The following is a 17,239-nucleotide window of genomic DNA, read 5'->3' on the forward strand; positions in this document are numbered from 1 at the left end:
GGTGGGATAGGGAGGGTGGGAGGGAGACACAAGAGGGAGGGGATATGGGGATACGCGTATGCATATAGCTGATTCACTTTGTTATACAGCAGAAATTAACACAACATTGTAAAGCAATTATACTCCAATAAAGATGTTAAAAAAAATAACCATCTTATGAATGGATAAAGAAGATGTGGCACATATATAAAATGGCATATTACTTAGCCATAAAAAGGAATGAAATCGAGTTATTTGCAGTGAGGTGGATGGACCCAGAGTCTGTTATACAGAGTGAGATCAACTCGATGCTTTGTTATGACCTAGAGGGGTGGGATAGGGAGGGTGGGAGGGAGACGTAAGAGGGAGGGAACATGGAGATATATGTATACATATAGCTGATTCACTTTGTTGTACAGCAGAAACTAACATAACATTGTAAAGCAATTACACTCCAATAAAGATGTGAAAGAAAAACAATGAAATAACCATCTTAAATGTGTAGGTACCCAATAACATAGCTTCAAAATACATGAAGAAAAAGCTAACAGAACATAAAGGAAAAATAGACAAGTCCACCATCATAGTTGTTTCAATTTTCCCCTCTCAGTAATTGAACAAATAGAAAAATCAACAAAGATGTAGAAGATTTGAGCAACACTATCAATCAATTTGCCCTAGCTGACATTTATAGAACATTCCACCAGCAACAGCAAAATACATATTCTTTTCAAAAGCATGTGGAAGAGTCACCAAGAGAGACCATTTGCTGGGCCATGAAACAATCTCTATAAATAAAGGATTGAAAAATCAATATCAGGTCAACTATAGACCTAAACAAGGAAAACAAATAATAAAGCCTTTAGAATATAATATAGAATATCTTTATTATCTCAGGATAAGGAAAATTTTCTTAACACACGAAAGTACTAATTTTGAAAGGAAATATTAATAAATATGTTATATGAGTCAGAAATCCAATAGGAAACAGATGACACACTCAAATTAAAATGGTCTGAGAGGGACTTCCCTGGTGGCACAGTGGTTGGAGAGTCTGCCTGCCAGTGCAGGGGACACGGGTTCGACCCCTGGTCCAGGAGGATCCCACATGCCGTGGAGCAACTAAACCGGTGCACCACAGCTGCTGAGGCCCGTGCGCCCGGAGCCGGTGCTCCGCAACGGGAGAAGCTACCGCAATGAGAGGCCCGCGCACCACAACACATAGGGGCCCCCGCTCGCCGCAACTTGAGGGGGCCCGCGCACTGCAACAAAGACCCAACACAGCCAAAAATAAATAAATAGATTAAAAAATAAAATTAAAAATAAAATAAAATAAAGTGGTCTGAAACAATCTATAAGGATGTTACCATCACTTGGGCAAAAGCAATGAGAGTAAGGAGCAGGTTCAGAATCCCCAAGGGAAAGTTTATATAGGAGACTGTTATTTATTTTTTTTTTTTTGGCCGTGCTGCATGGCATGTGGGAACTTACCCCAACCAGGGATTGAACCTGTGCTCCCTGCAGTGGGAGCACGGAGTCTTACCACTAACCACTGGACTACCAGGGAAGTCCCGAGGAGACTGTCTTGAGGGGAGCAGTGACTTTTGATTTGAGAACACAGCAGTTTGGGGCTAGGAAAAATAAATACCTACTCTCGTTCTCCACCTTCTTCTGATTTCCTGCAGGGGCACCCCATTGGCCAAAACCCAATCAGGAGCCAAAAAGCAGAGAGCCAATGATGCAATTCCTAGAGGTCAACCTCCCTAGGCAAAGAGCCAGTGGAGAAAGGTGGATAGTGTATATGGAGAGACAAATGCAAGATATCTGGCATATCTGACTAAATAAAAAGTAAGCTCTCTTTCATCAAAAAAAAAATACAATAAAGTAAGGCAAGACAGAACTGAAGAAAATATCTATACAGCATAAAACCAACAAAGGAACTGTATCCAAAATATATAAAAAAGTCCCACAAATCAATAAGAGAAAAACAGAAAACCCAACAGAAAAATGGATGAAAGACTTAAGTAGACACCTTCAGAAAAGGAACTCCAAACAGTCACTAAATATATGAAAAGGTGTTCAACCTCATTAGTAGTCAGGGAAATTCAAATTAAAACCACAATAAGATATCATCCCACACCCAGAAGACTGGAGAAAATTTTGATTTGACGTGACTTACCTAGTGCTGGAGAGACTATGGAACAAAAGGAACTCTCTTGAGCTGCTGATGGGAATGTAAATTAGTAAATACCTTTGGAAAATTGGCATTACATGGAAGATTGAAGATGCACTTACCCTATGACCAGCACTTTCCCTTCTAGGTTTAAATTCAGGGAACTCTTGCACATGTACACCAACAGATACAAGAGTGTTCACAGCAGCATCACAACTTGAATGCCTGTTAATAAGTGAATTAGTAAAGAAATGGAAGTATACAGTGAACTACAACACATCAGAGAAATAAGCAAGTCGTAGGAGAATAGATACAGTGTGGTACAATTTATATAAAGTTTAAAAACAAGACTATATATTCCTTAGGGATATATATATATATATATATATATATATATAAAAGGCCCCTCTGTGCCAGGCATTAACCCTTTATTTGTTGGATTATGGAACAGTTCAAGGGAGGTGGTGTGTGTGTCTTAGAAAGAGGTCAAGGATTTGGAAATGAGAGGAGATATTCAGAGGGTACAGGCCAGCAACTATTTCCCAACCAGTATTAATATATTTCAATATTTTAACAATTGGTACTTATTAATGTTAATACTGGCTTAACATTCGGCCTTAACATACATACAAAGAGGGAATTTAACTGTGCTGGCAACATTCTGCTTATTAGGCTGAGAGATGGGTATGCAATTTTTCAATAAATTATTCTTTATACCTTTTTACATTTCTTAAATATTAACTAATACATTTTAATTTCACTTAAAATATATGTCACAGTTTACAGTAGTAAAAATAAGACGCTTTGCACGGCTTGAGGGATCTCATTTCCCCGATCAGGGACTGAACCTGGGCCATGGCAGTGAAAACCCAGAATTCTAACCACTGGCAACTAGGGAACTCCCAAGACACAGTTTAAAATTTAAAAATGTTATTAATTGCATCATGTTAGTGAGGAGTTATGTGCTTTGTACTCGTTCATCAAGTTGAGATCTAGCTTGAAAACAGAATTTGAGCTCCAGTTTAAGTTAGGTTTTTTTTTTAAGCACTTTATTTCTTCCTAATCACAAAAATTCTAACTCACAAGAATAAGGCATCTGGAAAGACAGCAAGCGTTGAGTGGCTGTCAGATGATTCTCTCTGGTTAAATTAGACTCAGAAATTATAGACTAATTTATCAACAATGAAAGACTACTTTGGGACTTCCCTGGTGGCGCAGTGGTTAAGAATCCATCCGCCTGCCAATGAAGGAGACACAGGTTCGAGCCCTGGTCTGGGAAGATCCCACATGCTGTGGAGCAACTAAGCCCATGAGCCATAACTACTGAGCCTATGCTCCAGAGTCTGTGAGCCACAACTACTGAGCCCGTGTGCCACAACTACGGAAGCCGGCACACCTAGAGCCCATGCTCCGCAACAAGAGAAGCCACTGCAATGAGAAGTCTGCACACCGCAATGAAGAGTAGCCTTTGCTTGCCGCAACTAGAGAAAGCCAGTGCACAGCAACGAAGACCCAACACAGCCAAAGATAGATAAATAAATAAATAAATATTTTTTTTAAAAAAAAGGAAAGACTACTTTGAGTTCCTTAGTATGTTGATGAGCATATCCTAAATTCTCAGGTTGAATATTTCAGTTTGAGAGATGAAAAACGAATAATTGGAAGAGTGTTTTTTTATGTTCTGGTACAGCATTTGACTATAGTTTTTAAATCCCCCAAAAAGAAAAGGTCATCAATTTCTTATCCTTGAGTGAAGCAAATCATCAAGTGCTAGGAAAGTGTCAATCTCGTGGCAATAGAGACCTAATCACCAATTTGATCTTCTTAAGCATCTTGACATATTAGCCAGTACTTTTATAGTTCCAATATTTATTTATTTTTTTGCGATACGGGGGTCTCTCACTGTTGTGGCCTCTCCCGTTGCGGAGCACAGGCTCCAGGCGTGCAGGCTCAGCGGCCATGGCTCACGGGCCCAGCCGCTCTGCAGCATGTGGGATCCTCCCGGACCGGGGCACGAACCTGTGTCCCCTACATTGGCAGGCGGACTCTCAACCACTGTGCCACGAGGGAAGCCCCCAACATTTTTTAAAATTGAAGAATAGTTGATTTACAATGCTGGGTTTAATTTATGCTGTACAGCAAACTGACTCAGTTATACATATATATGTTCTTTTTCATTCTGGTTTATCACAGGCTATTGAATATAGTTCCCTGTGCTATACAGTACAAAGTTGTTGTTTATCCATCCTGTATATACTAGTTTGCATCTGCTAATCCCAAGCTCCCAATCCTTCCCTCCCCTACCCGCTCTCCCCCTTGGCAACAAGTCTGTTCTCTATGTCTGTGAGTCTGTTTCTGTTTCATAGATATGTTCATGTTGTGTTTTAGATTCCACATATAAGTGATATCATATGGTATTTTTCTTTCTGACTTACTTCGCTTAGTATGATCATCTCTAGGTCCACCCATGTTGCTGAAAATAGCATTGTTTCATCCTTTTATATGGCTGAGTAGTATTCCACTGTATATATACACCACATCTTTATCCATTCATCTATTGATGGACACTTAGGTTGCTTCCATGTCTTGGCTATTGTAAATAGTGCTATGAACACTGGGGCACATTGTATCTTTTTTTTGCCACATGCACACAGCATGTGGGATCTTAGTTCCCTGACCAGGGATCGAACCTGCGTCCCCTGCAACGGAAGTGTGGAGTCTTAACCACTGCACCCCCAAGGGAAGTCCTGTTTTTGAATTAGAATTTTCTCTGCATATATGCCCAGGAATGGGATTGCTGGATCACATGGTAACTCTATTTTTAGTTTTTTAAGGAACCTCCCTACTGTTTTCCATAGTGGCTGTACCAATTTACATTCCCACCAATCGTGTATGAGGGTTCCATTTTCTCCACACCCTCTCCAGCATTTATTATTTGTACGAGAGTCACTTAATGCCTTACTCTTCCTCACTGCTCCCCTACCTCCACCCCACCAACCAAGTTCTAGTTTTTTTCCTAAATATTTCTCAAATCTATCCACCTCTCTCCATCTCTCTATCTTGGCACCACTTTAATTCAGGTCACCAAAATGATCTCTCTCCTGGCCTACTGCAGTAGCCTAACTGGTCTCAAAATATCCGCTCCAAATCCCTTCAGTCTATTCTCATGCTAACCACATTTGGCTTTTCAGCATGCAAATCTGTCACCAGCCTTTAACACATTCGGTGATACTGATGGAATGTTTAATGTTAGTTGATTACTGTCTGTATTGGTAATTCTTTTATATATTTGAAATTTTCCCTAATAAAAAAAAATGATACCCACACATACACTCACTGTTATGGACTGAATGTTTGTGTTCCTCTGCCCCCCAGAATTTATATGTCGAAGCCCTAACTCCCAACATGATGGTAACAGTAAGCAGGGCCTTTGGGAGGTAATTAGGTTTAGATGAGGTAATGAGGGTACAGCCCCAAGATAGGATTAGTGTCCTTGTAAAAAAGAGACCAGAGGGGGGCTTCCCTGGTGGCGCAGTGGTTGAGAGTCCGCCTGCCGATGCAGGGGACACGGGTTCGTGCCCCAGTCTGGGAAGATCCCACATGCCGCGGAGTGGCTGGGCCCATGAGCCGTAGCCGCTGAGCCTGCGCGTCCGGAGGCTGTGCTCCGCAACGGGAGAGGCCACAACAGTGAGAGGCCCGCGTACCGCAAAAAAAAAAAAAGAGAGAGACCAGAGAGCTTACTCTGTCTCTCCCTGCCATGTGAGGACATAGCAAGAAGCCTTCTGAAAGCCAGGAAGAGAGTTCTCACCAGGAACCAAACAGGCCTGCATCTTGATCTTGGACTTCCCAGTCTCAAGAACTATGAGAAACACATTTCTGTTGTTTAAGGCACCCAGGCTATGGTATTTTGCTATGGTAGCCCCAGATGACTAAGACACGCACACACTCTTCAACAGCTTCCCACTGCCTTCAGAATAAAACACGCCTTACAAGGCTCTACATGCCCCGGTCCCTGCCTCCCTCTCAAGCCTCATCTTATACTGCTCTCCTCCTTCCTCTGCCTTTCAGCTGCACAGACCCCTTCTGGGGTCTCCATCATGTTCCCTCTCACCAAAAGGCCTTTGCACATGCTGTGTCTTCTCACTGAAAAAAACACACAGCCCTGCTCATCTTGCACCACTGAGACAGGCTGGGACCTGGGACCCTTTACTGGAGTGCTTGCACCTAGACAAGCAACAGAATAACAAGAAACTATAAGGGACTATGAACAATAAGATACTAAAAGACAACAAACCAACTGCCACTTCTGAGGAGCCAGGAGCAAAAGCAGGGTACTCTGCATGATCCCAGCACCGCCAAGCGGGTGGGCAGACCACCTAAGCCACTCCTTCAGCCTAACCCACCCATCCACCCCCACCCTCACACCGCTTAAGGAACAAGCCCACCCTCCTCGGAGAGCGAGCAAGGGAACCCGTTACTTGTTTTCCCTCCTTTGTGCTACAGCGTGGGTCCCAATAAAGCCTTGCCTGAATACCTCGTATGGTCTCTTATCAACTTCTGTTGATTAAAGAGTCCAAGGACCCAAGTCAGTAACATCAACACCTTCACCTAATTAACTCTCACCTTCAAGTCTGGGCTGAAACATCACTTCCTCAGTGAAGACATCTATTACCACAGTGACCCTATGTCCTGACTTGCCTGGGAAAGTCTCAATCCACACCTGTTCCTCTCAGCCTAATTATCAATCTCTCTCCCTTCATTCTCAAAAACATCCCAGTTTAGGGACTTCCCTGGCTGTCCAGTGGTTAAGACTTCGCCTTCCAATGCAGGGGGTGCAGGTTCGATCCCTGATCAGGGAGCTAAGATCCCACATGCCTCGAGGCCATAAAACCAAAACAAAACAGAAGCAATATTGTAACAAACTCAGTAAAGACTTTAAAAATGGTCCACATCAAAAAAAAAAAATCTTTAAAAAAAAAAAAAGCATCCCAGTTTAGATGATAGATTACATGGCTACCCAGTCCGTGAGGGAGTATCACCACTATGTGGGCTACTTTCCCCTGTCACATGTGCTCGCAGCTCTTCGTACCTTGCCCTCATTGTACTGAAGTTTATATTTATACATTTATTTGTGTGGATTAATATCTTTGCCCCTCATTAGACTGGGTAAACTTTGGTTGCTGGGACTGTGTCTGGTTTTTTGTTCATTCATGATTTTGTTAACATCTCTCACAAATTACGTGCCTGGTATATAGTAAGCACTCATATTTACTGAATGGATGAATTTCTGTGTCTGACAGGCTAATTTATTGAAATACTCTGTACCCTACCTACCCTCCAATACACTTAGAAGATGGAAGCCTGGCATATGTTCTCCTCAATCCTGCTGGGAGAGGAGGGGAGACAGAGGAGAGAGCACCAGGGCCTCTGAGCTCCCAGGCATAGGAAGGACACAGGTCTGCAGTTTCCATAAGCAGTGGGACCTGTGGCTGGCCCCCCTTATGGGAGCTCCAGTGCCCTGTTGGACCTGAGGGGAAAGTTGGGAGTTCCACATGAACATCAGGGTTCCTCTATGAGCCATGTTGCCTGTTGCTGGTTTTCAGGTAACAGATGACCTCTCATAGATGACAGACTCTCCTCTCCACTCTCCAGAACCAAGGGTCCTCAAGCTAGGACCTACGTCTTATTCATCTCTGTATCCAAAAGCTCATAGCAGGTGCTCCGAATTTGTTGAATGTTAAGTGGGGTAACACAATGCCAAGCTTCAACTATAGAGTCCAGCTCCCTGCAGTGTGCAAGGGCCCCACCTACTGGCCTCTTCAGTAATTGCAGACAGCTTAAGCCAGCTTTGCATGAGGCAGGGGGATAAGAACTCAGTTGTCAGTAGGGGCTTTGCTTTCCCTGCAGCTGTATTTAGTGCCCGGAGCACTGCATTGGACTAGCAATCCCCTAACACACTCAGGAGAACAAAATAAAGTATTAACTCCTCACTTGGGTACAAAAGGCCATTGCTACTGAATCCTCAGACAGTATTAACCTGCCCCTACTTACCACACATCCTCCACCTGATCCATCCTAAAGGCTCTCTTCTCCCACTGGGAACATTTCTTCTTCCTTTTATGGTATGTGCCTTCTTCCCCCCTGGCAGCTGCTACTCTCCTCAGAATCCTGGGCCAAGGTCAGTCTTTTGTTGCTGTCCCCTTGGGGGTGCTACTCTGACCCTTGGTGACAGGACTCAGCATGGTGTACAGAACTGTTCCCATCTCTGACTTCCCCTATTAGACACTGAGCTCTCAGGGAGTTCTATGGCTGGTACATAGTAGGCATTCAAACACTCTTAGTATTTCAGAGCCCCCAAATACTAAGGTTGAGACACCATGATCTAGTTAATATCCACCTAACAGGATTGGGTAGTAGTGAGGATATAACCTGTGAAACATAAAGCCACAAAAGGATATTGGAAAGTCTCCTGCTTTGTGTCCATATGAGGTACACTGCAGATGGGCATGAGCCATCATGTGTGTGATTCACTTAACGTGTGGATTTCAGCAACACTGCCAGAACCCATCAGCATAGGTAGGAATTCAGGTCCCTGAAACTAAACAATGAAATGGATAAATTAAATGTGGTATATACATACAATGGAATATCACGCAGCCTTGAAAAAGGAGATCCTGCCACATGTTACAACATGAGTAAACCTTGAGGGCATTATGCTAAGTGAAATAAGCCAGTCACAGAAGGACAAATGCAGTCTGATTCCACTCATGAAATATCTAAAGTAGTCAAAATCATAGCAATCTGTTGCACAACAATGTCAGTGCTAACACTAATGAACTATACACTTAAAAGTGGTTAAGATGGCAACTTTAATGTTGTGTTTTTTTACCACAATTTTAAAAAACTGAGCATTTTCATTTACCCAAGTGGCAAAGATAAACTTGTTTAAGTGTTGGCAAGAGGGCAAGCAAAGAGGTACTTTCATAAAGTGTTGTTGGAACTACAAGTTGGTACAATGGTTTTGGAGAGCAATGATGAACAAACGTTAAATGTACACATCCTCTGACCCAACAATCACTCTTAGACTATTTCCTATAAAAATACCCACACAAATACTCAGTCTCACATATAAAATATCCACTATGGCACTATTTATAATAACAAAACACTTAAACAACCTGAACAGCTACCAATAAGGTACTACTTAAAATAATTTATGCTACTTCCATACAATGGGGTCATTAAAAATGAGCTCCAAAGTTATGAAACCCTGCATATAGCAAGCTACTCCATATGTGTGAGGAGAAAGGGGAGAGGATTCATGTAGTAGTACACACAGTGAAACTCTCTGGAAAGAGACAAAAGAATCAAGTCCCAGAAAACGGGGATAAAACGGAAATTTAATTTTTACTTTATACTATTAGATTTAACAAGTACATTTGAAAATGAAAGTATAAGGGGAGGAAAGAAAAATTACCAACTCATTTCTTTTCAAATGCTCTTAGATTAGTGGTTTTCAGCTCTGGTTGCTCTTTAGAATCACCTAGGAGCTTTAAAAAATCTTAACTCCCAGAATCCACCAGAGAGCACCAGGATCTGACTCAACCGATCAGCAGATGGGTCCCTGGGTATCACTGTTTTTAAAAGATCCCCAGATAATTCTAATTTTCAGCCAGTGTTGTGAAATCACTGATTTAGGCCAGGGTTTTGCAAACTGTAAAACGCCAGATAGTAAACATTATATCCTTTGTGGTCACATAAAGTCTGTCACTTTTTTTTTTTTAAACCCTTTAAAAAATGTAAAAGCATTCTTATCTCCTGAGCAACACAAAAACAAGCCATGGACTGGATCTGGCCCATGGGCCACTTTGCCAATTCCCCAAGTTAGACTACGCACAGGCTGGTCTATTACCTGGACAAGGCACCATGAGACAAGGTATCATGAGATAAGGAATAGTCAAGAAGGCTCCACACTGAACCCACAAGTCTGGGCCCCAGCCCTCCAACTAGCAACCAAGTTGTTCTGTTTTGAGTGGAGGTGGGAGAGCTTTGGACTCACATTAATAAAACTCCCAAGATACATTATAAACCAGCCAGCTTATTACTTTTTAGTAAGATGTAGAACTTTTACCATGCAGACTGAATACGTATGTCAGCGTGAAGAGCACATTTTCTTCCTAGAGGCAGTGACACAGAAAACCAGGTTATCTGTGGAACCCAAACAAGGGGAAGCTATCCTTAAGTTACAACTCATCCATAAAGCTAGGGCACACTTTCCCAACACAGGGACAGACCAGCCCCAGAGAACTTGGAGAACTCGTCGACTTTCCTCCCTATCTTACTCTGGCTGAGCACTGCCAACAGTCACCTCCTACAGCTTTATGATCAGCCTGCTTGGCCTAAGAGTCGTATCTCTGCTCACTGTTTTTTACTGTTATCTCCACTGTTACTGAGAATCAAGGTTCTGAAGGGGGCACATCAGTTGCTCCCGTGCACCAACTACAAGACACAATAATCCTGTTAGGATGCTCTCCCAACACCAGTCTAACTCAAGTATTACCAGATAAAATGCTTTGTAATGATTCTTCTCATCCTCCATTTACAGGTTACCTATAAATTCACTTGAATAATGTAACCTAATTCCTACTGAGGATTAAGGTTTTTAATTATAGGTTTTCTTCTTTCACTTTCTTGATCAGTGATTCCCAACCATGTAGGAGTTAATGAAACCAAGAAACTAATTTTGTGTCACCACTGCTACCAAGACAGAAATACCAAGTGATATGTGCTTTTCAGATTAAATTAACGCTGTTTTGTTCTCTAAAATGTAAAAAAATAAGATGTAGCCCTCAATTTAGTATTCGACACTCTTAAAGGTCAAGCCAATCAAAAATTGTCTTTGAACAATAAAAAAGTTTATGCTTTCAAATTAAAAAACACATATCGCAAACATTATGTAATAAGAAAATTATAGCAAACGAAATATTCAGACTGACCCCACGGCATTCACACCACACCAGAATTTTGCCTGAAACAAAACAGTAAATTTTATCCGCCAAAGTAGGTAAGTCCATGCTGGCTGAAAACTTCAGTCCTAGATCCCACGAATGAGGTACATAGTTCATGCTTAACAGATAAATACATTAACCAGTCTTAGCCACCCCTCACCAGGGCCCTGAGGGGTAGAAAGGATGAAATGTGGACACAAGCACTCCCATAGACAGAATTCTCCAATTATAAAAATTCATAATGTGACCTTTACCACATCTTGGAAGATAGCTGAGATTTTAATCTGTGAACCCACCTCTGAAAACCACAACAAAAATCAATAAGAAATAATCTAATGTAAAATATACAAATTTCTCAGTATGAGAACTTCCACAAAACAGGGAGAATGACAACTAAAACAATTTTTCTTAAAAAAGAACACTCCCCTTACCTTGTCCTTGCTACCCAACACTCAAAAACAAATCTGTACAAAACCACAAACACAGAAAAGGACCTTAGAGGATGTTACGACGCAAAGCCTTCAGACCTAATCTAAACTGCTCTCCTCACTGAGACCCTCCCCCGATAGAGCTGAGGGTTCCCAGGTCCACTGGGGAAAGTGAGTGGTCTCAGATCATCACCCCTGCTGTGCTACAGATGGTCCACGGTCACTCGCTGTCAAACTTAACAGAATTGACTTGGACAGAGATGGAGCCTCCCCGGTAACTGCCCCGCTTCTTCTTGGTTTTCTCATGCCGGAAGGATTTGCCTTTGGTGAACTTCAGAACTTGATTGGCTCGCTCCCCCCAGTCTCCGGTTGCACCCCGCTGGTAAGTAGAGACAGGTGGTTAGCACACAGAAGGACAACGCCAGGGCCCTGTCAGTTTCTTCTCCCTGCTCCAGGCAACCCGAACCCAGAGAACCTCCTACCAACCAGAACCAAAAGCTACCCTCTCTCACCCCACCCCCTCAAGAATGGTGAAGACCCTCTCTCTCCTCACCTTGGCGTCAAAGGAATTGTCTGCCACTCGAGCATCCACCTCAATCTCCTCCTCCCTGATCCTTCGGAATGGGGAGGATCCCCTTCGTTCTCCCTGAAGAAGAATGAAGCAGGAAATTCAGGATGGAGTGGGCTTCTGGTCAGGAAGGCCCTCCGGAGCTACACCCACAGCACGTATGCCAGGCCAGGCAAAGGGCTGTCAAGGTGCTTTGCAATTTTTCTTTCTACTCTAAACGCTGGCTCCTGAGAGGAAAATAAGACAACTTACTTTCTTCCTTTTAGGAAACGTGTTGGGGGTCTGGGGCTTTATCTTCTTGGCTAGAGGAGTCTCTGCCTCCTTAGCAGCCTCATTCTGCTTCCGCTTCTTTCCTGAACCTACAAAACAAAAGGCCAGACTCAGGAGACCAGTTTCCTGTCCCTCCTCCCAGGGTCCCACACTGAGGGCCTCCAACTAACTGGAAGCCAGTCATGGGCCTCGGCTCCCTATCCCACCCCCAAGAGTAGAGCCCATCCTGATCTGGGGGACAAACCCAGGAGGCAGGTTCTTTGGATACAGACCTGGCTTAGCAACTGCCACTGCTGCCTTTTTCTTGCCCCGCTCCTCCTCGTTGCTGTCCTTGTCTGCTTTTCCATTCTGGGCAGTCAGTGCAGAGGTGCCATTGGCCTTGGCGGTTTGTGGTCTTGGAGTGCCCTTGGCCTTGGGCTTCTCCTCTTCCTCCTGCTCACTGGAGTCCTCAGAGGAAGAAGTGCTGCTGCTCTCGGCCTTTGCTTTCTTCACAGAGGCTGGTTTGGAAGGGGCTACAGTTCCCCCTGCCTTCTGTGGCTTCTTTTTGGCTGGGGGTTTAGGCGTCTTCTCGTCCTCGTCTTCCTCGCTGCTGGAGCTGTCTGAATCAGAGCTGCTGTCCCCACCACCCTGAGAGGCCTGCCTGGCAGGCAAAGACGGAGCTGCTTTGGCCATCACCTTGGACTCAGGGGTGGCTACAGTCTTCTTCGTCTTCTCCTCCTCACTAGCACTGCTCTCCTCCTCGCTGGAGGAGCTATCAGCCTTTCTGGTCAGAGGCTTCTGGCCAGTGGCTGCAGGCTGCTTGGGAGTTGTAGCTGGCTTAACCGCAGACTGCTTGGGAGTGGCAGCTGGCTTACCTGAGGAATTCTTGGTGGTACTGGCTGGCTTAGCAGGAGCTTCATCAGAACTGTCGGAGTCTAGACAGAGAGGATGGAGTGAGTATCTCCCCACATCAGACTGAGGGGAGCCCTTGGAGCTCCCACTGCCCTGAGGGCCTCCTATGCCTTACCTGAGCTGTCTGAAGAGCTCTCTGCTGCCTTCTTTGCTGGAGCTGGTTTAGTAGTTGCTTTGGAGATGACTGCCTTAGCTGGGGGTCTCTTTTTTTCCTCAGAACTTGAATCTGGAGAGAACCTATGGCATTAGGCTGGGTCCAGAGTCCCAATCCAACCAGGGGCAACGAAAAGAAGGATGCAGGGAGTTCCCTGGTGGCCTAGTGGTCAGGATTCCAGGCTTTCAGCGCTGTGGTCCGGGTTCAATCCCTGGTGAGGGAACTGAGATCCCAAAAGCCGCGCGGCACAGCCAAAAAAAAAAAAGCAGAAGGGACAGAACCATTTCCCTCCCTACTCCTCATACGCTCCCCAGACCCACTCACCACAGGTGATGACTCACCAGACTCGTCGCTGCTGTCCTCACTGCTCTCCACAGGCTGCTGCTTCTCTGCAGCTTTCTTGGGAGCCTGAATTCCCAGGGACTTCTTGGGTGGGGGAACAGAAGGCGGGGGAACTGAACTATAGGGACCTGTTTAAAAGGGACAGTGTGGTGGTTTTAAAATATATACACAAATTCTTTGATACTGCTTCCTTCTAGAAATGGAGCTTAATTCCCTATCCCTTGAGGGTGGGCTAGGATTAGTGACTCATTTCTAACAAATAGACTACGGCAGAGATGATGGCATGCCATTTCTGAGTCTAGGTTATAAAAGGCAACGTGGCTTTCTCCTTTCTCTGGGAGAAGCTGGCTGACACATGCCAAGGTCCACGTGGTGACTGCAGAGGTCCTCCTGCCATTGGGCCCTGGTCACAGACGTCCAGCTTGACTCCCCGTGTCCAGTCACCTGGTTTTTTCTTCATGGGTTTTTTCTTCTGCTCTTCCTCCTCCTCCTCCTCACTGGAGGAGTCCTCACTGCTGGAACTCTTTTGGGCAGGAGTGGCAGCTGCTTTCACTGGGGCCTTGGCCACAGCTTGCTTTTTAGGTACAGTCTGCATCACACAGAGAAAATCAATTACCACAGGAAAATACTGACCCAACCAATCCTGCCATGCAATGGAGACCCCCCAATTACCAACGTCCCCAGTCCCTTCTTTCCTGCTAGATATTAAGGTCCATACCTTCTTAGATACGGCTGCTGCTTTCCCCTCCTCTGAGTCATCATCACTGCTGCTGCTGCTACTGCTGCTGCTGCTGTTACTACCAGCTACTTTGCCATTGACTACTTTAGGTGCTGGACGAGCTGGTATACCTAAGAAAAAAGAAATAATGTAAGCGAGTACAAAGACATCTTTCGGATCCACCATGGGCAGTGGTGCCGCCGCCAAGATGCAGATTTTCAGGAAGACCCTGACAGGGAAGACCATCACTCTCAAGGTTGAACCTTCAGATACAATAGAAAATGTAAAGGCCAAGATCCAAGATAAAGAAGGAATCCCTCCTGACCAGCAAAGACTGATCTTTGCTGGCAAGCAACTGGAGGATGGCCATACTTTGTCTGACTACAACATTCAAAAGGAGTCCAAAGGCTTCCCTGGTGGCACACTGATTAAGAATCGCCTGCCAATGCAGGGGACACGGGTTCGAGCTCTGGTCCGGGAAGATCCCACATGCTGCAGAGCAACTAAGCCCGTGTGCCACAACTATGTGCCCGCTCACCTAGAGCCCATGCTCTGCAACAAGAGAAGCCACTACAATGAGAAGCCCGCACACCACAACGAAGAGTAGCCCCCGCTCGCTGCAACTAGAGAAAGCCCGTACGCAGCAACGGAGACCCAACTCAACGAAAAAAAAACTAAATAAATTAAAAAAAAAAAAAAGAGTCCATTCTTCATCTGTGTGGAGACTTCGTGGTGGTGCTAAGAAAAGGAAGAAGTCTTACACCGCTCCCAAGAAGAACAAGCATAAGAGAAAGAAGGCTAAGCTGGCTGTCCTGAAATACTGTAAGGTGGATGAAAATGGCAAAATCAGTCGCCTGCGTCAGGAGGGCCCTTCAGATGAATGCGGTGCTGGAGTTTCCACGGCCAGCCACTTTGACAGACACTATTGTGGCAAATGTTGTCTGATCTATTGTTTCAAGAAACCAAAAGATAAGTAATCGTATACTGGTTAATAAAAGACAAGAACTAATGAACAACAATAAAAAAGGAGTATCAAAACATTAAAAGGCCATAAAAACCTCCTTCCTATTAGCACAGAACTTGGGAGTCTGTCAATTCTCTTGCCTCTGGAGGAAGCATGAAGGAGAATGCTGTGGTTTACTACATCAAAGGATGAATTTCTTGCCCAATTTCAGGAATAAACCTGTCTTCCAAAAAATGATATGATGCAAATTATTTGAATATGCCCTCTGAAGTCTTTAAAACATGTTTTCCCTCACTGTAGACTATTTCTGTAGTTACTAGTCCCTAACAATAAAACTTTTTACTTACTAGGAAAATGTTTCTTTTTTTAAAAAAATGACACCAGTCAATACTTCTAGTTCAACATCCAGTGCCATTTCACTCCTGTGCTGAATTAAGGAATTTTCACATCAGTCCCCAGGGCAACCTGGTCCCCAGTCCAGCCTCCTAGGAACATAAACAATACCTGGTTTGGCTAGGGCTTTAGCCTGAGCTTTAGCTGCCACGGGTGTTGTCTTTGGTTTCTGGTTCTTTGGCACCTCATCTTCTGAGCTTGAGTCAGAATCAGAATCAGAGCTCTTGGCCTTCTTAGGAGGAGCTTTGACTGTCTTGGCTTGGGGCTTAACTCCCTTCTGTGAGAAAACACACAACCAGGAGAATCAGCAAGAGTTTCAGGGCACCCAAAGGACATCCTAAGGTAGAAAAGCTTCCTAGGTGCCCCCTTTTTTAGGCCTTGTCGCTGCCACTCCCTGTCTAGAGTTCCCTGTACCTGTCCATAAAACATATTCTCTTACTCTTGGAGTCCCTGACAGTATCCCAGAGAAACCCAATACTGCCAGGCAAGCAGAACGGGTTGAATTTCCTCTAGATTCAGGGCTCAACTTCAACCTCACATAATCCTTCCCAAACCTCATACTTCTACAACCTCCCTGAAAAACCATGTAATCACCTGTTGTATACCTAACACCATCAAGCTAAAAACCAAGATTTTAGTTTCTTCTTTCCAATCCCTTTCCTTCTCAAAGTTGCAAACCTGGACAGGCTTTTTCTTTTTGTCCTCCTCCTCATCATCACTGGATTCTTCACTGCTGCTGCTGCTCTCTGATGCCTTGACTGCAGCCTTTCCAGGATGCTGAAGCAGACTGGCCCGCTTGGCAGGTACAGCTGAACAAAAGTACAGGTCCCAGTAAGAACCAGAAATTTAGCACAGACAGCCTCCAAATCCTTTTCCTGGAACCACAACTCCCTGCTGGGTCTTACCAGCTTTCTTAGCGGGAGGCCCTTGGGTTTTTTCCTCCTCACTGCTGTCCTCACTGCTGTCACTGGATGAAGTCTTCTTCTTAGCCTTCTTAGTCACTGGTCCATTTGCCTGTAACTTCCGCTTTGGGGCCTTGGTGGACCTGTTGGGGTAGATTAGGCTAACTCCTGGGGAATCAGGACCTTCCCAAACCAAAGAACACAGTCCAGCCTACTTGGGGGGAGAAAACAGCCACACTAGCACAGAGGATACTTACTTGAGCCAGAAACTATAGATGTCCAAGAGGGAAGAGGCATTGGCATCCTGCTGGGTCTGTAAGAGAAAAGAGAGCAGAGTAAGAAATTTTTAATTTGATATAAATGTTACATCTCTGTAAGACTTCTCCTACTTGCACAAATTAGGAGAAAAATATTCTATTTACGTATTTCCCAGTTTTGGGTATCAAAAA

The 17,239-nt window shown here is 44.3% G+C and overlaps 2 protein-coding genes across 5 annotated transcripts in view; one reads left to right on the forward strand and one right to left on the reverse strand.

Moving 5' to 3' along the window:
* Positions 1-17,239, reverse strand: part of NOLC1 (nucleolar and coiled-body phosphoprotein 1) — a 31,693-nt gene that overhangs the window by 12,246 nt on the left and 2,208 nt on the right. For 2 of the 4 annotated variants that reach the window (XM_073794041.1, XM_073794040.1), the window contains exons 2-13: positions 17,048-17,103; positions 16,794-16,933; positions 16,483-16,697; positions 16,000-16,165; positions 14,532-14,662; positions 14,258-14,402; positions 13,813-13,941; positions 13,433-13,543; positions 12,699-13,340; positions 12,409-12,515; positions 12,142-12,234; positions 11,782-11,967 (exon numbers count right to left, since the gene is read on the reverse strand). In XM_073794041.1, the coding sequence (XP_073650142.1) occupies positions 11,809-11,967; positions 12,142-12,234; positions 12,409-12,515; positions 12,699-13,340; positions 13,433-13,543; positions 13,813-13,941; positions 14,258-14,402; positions 14,532-14,662; positions 16,000-16,165; positions 16,483-16,697; positions 16,794-16,933; positions 17,048-17,103 (2,094 nt within the window). In that variant the 3' untranslated portion in view covers positions 11,782-11,808. Of the gene's footprint in view, positions 1-9,532; positions 11,968-12,141; positions 12,235-12,408; positions 12,516-12,698; positions 13,341-13,432; positions 13,544-13,812; positions 13,942-14,257; positions 14,403-14,531; positions 14,663-15,999; positions 16,166-16,482; positions 16,698-16,793; positions 16,934-17,047; positions 17,104-17,239 lie in introns of those variants that run through there. The other 2 variants (XM_033841821.2, XM_033841822.2) reach the window with 2 other exon arrangements.
* On the forward strand, positions 14,732-15,508 carry LOC109550668 (ubiquitin-ribosomal protein eS31 fusion protein-like). The gene is made up of 2 exons (XM_019939871.3): positions 14,732-14,938; positions 15,234-15,508. Exons 1-2 carry the CDS (start codon positions 14,740-14,742, stop codon positions 15,506-15,508), a joined length of 474 nt encoding a protein of 157 aa, XP_019795430.2. The 5' UTR covers positions 14,732-14,739.

This window comes from Tursiops truncatus, chromosome 16 (genome assembly GCF_011762595.2).
Source record: "Tursiops truncatus isolate mTurTru1 chromosome 16, mTurTru1.mat.Y, whole genome shotgun sequence".
In the NCBI taxonomy this organism is placed as follows: Eukaryota; Metazoa; Chordata; class Mammalia; order Artiodactyla; family Delphinidae; genus Tursiops; species Tursiops truncatus.

Excerpts from the sequence above, each read along its gene's own strand:
- LOC109550668 (XM_019939871.3), top strand. The coding sequence starts at position 14,740 with ATGCAGATTTTCAGGAAGACCCTGACAGGGAAGACCATCACTCTCAAG. Across the intron at positions 14,939-15,233 it reads CATTCAAAAGGAGTCCAAAG|TCCATTCTTCATCTGTGTGG; the intron begins GCTTCCCTGGTG and ends AAAAAAAAAGAG.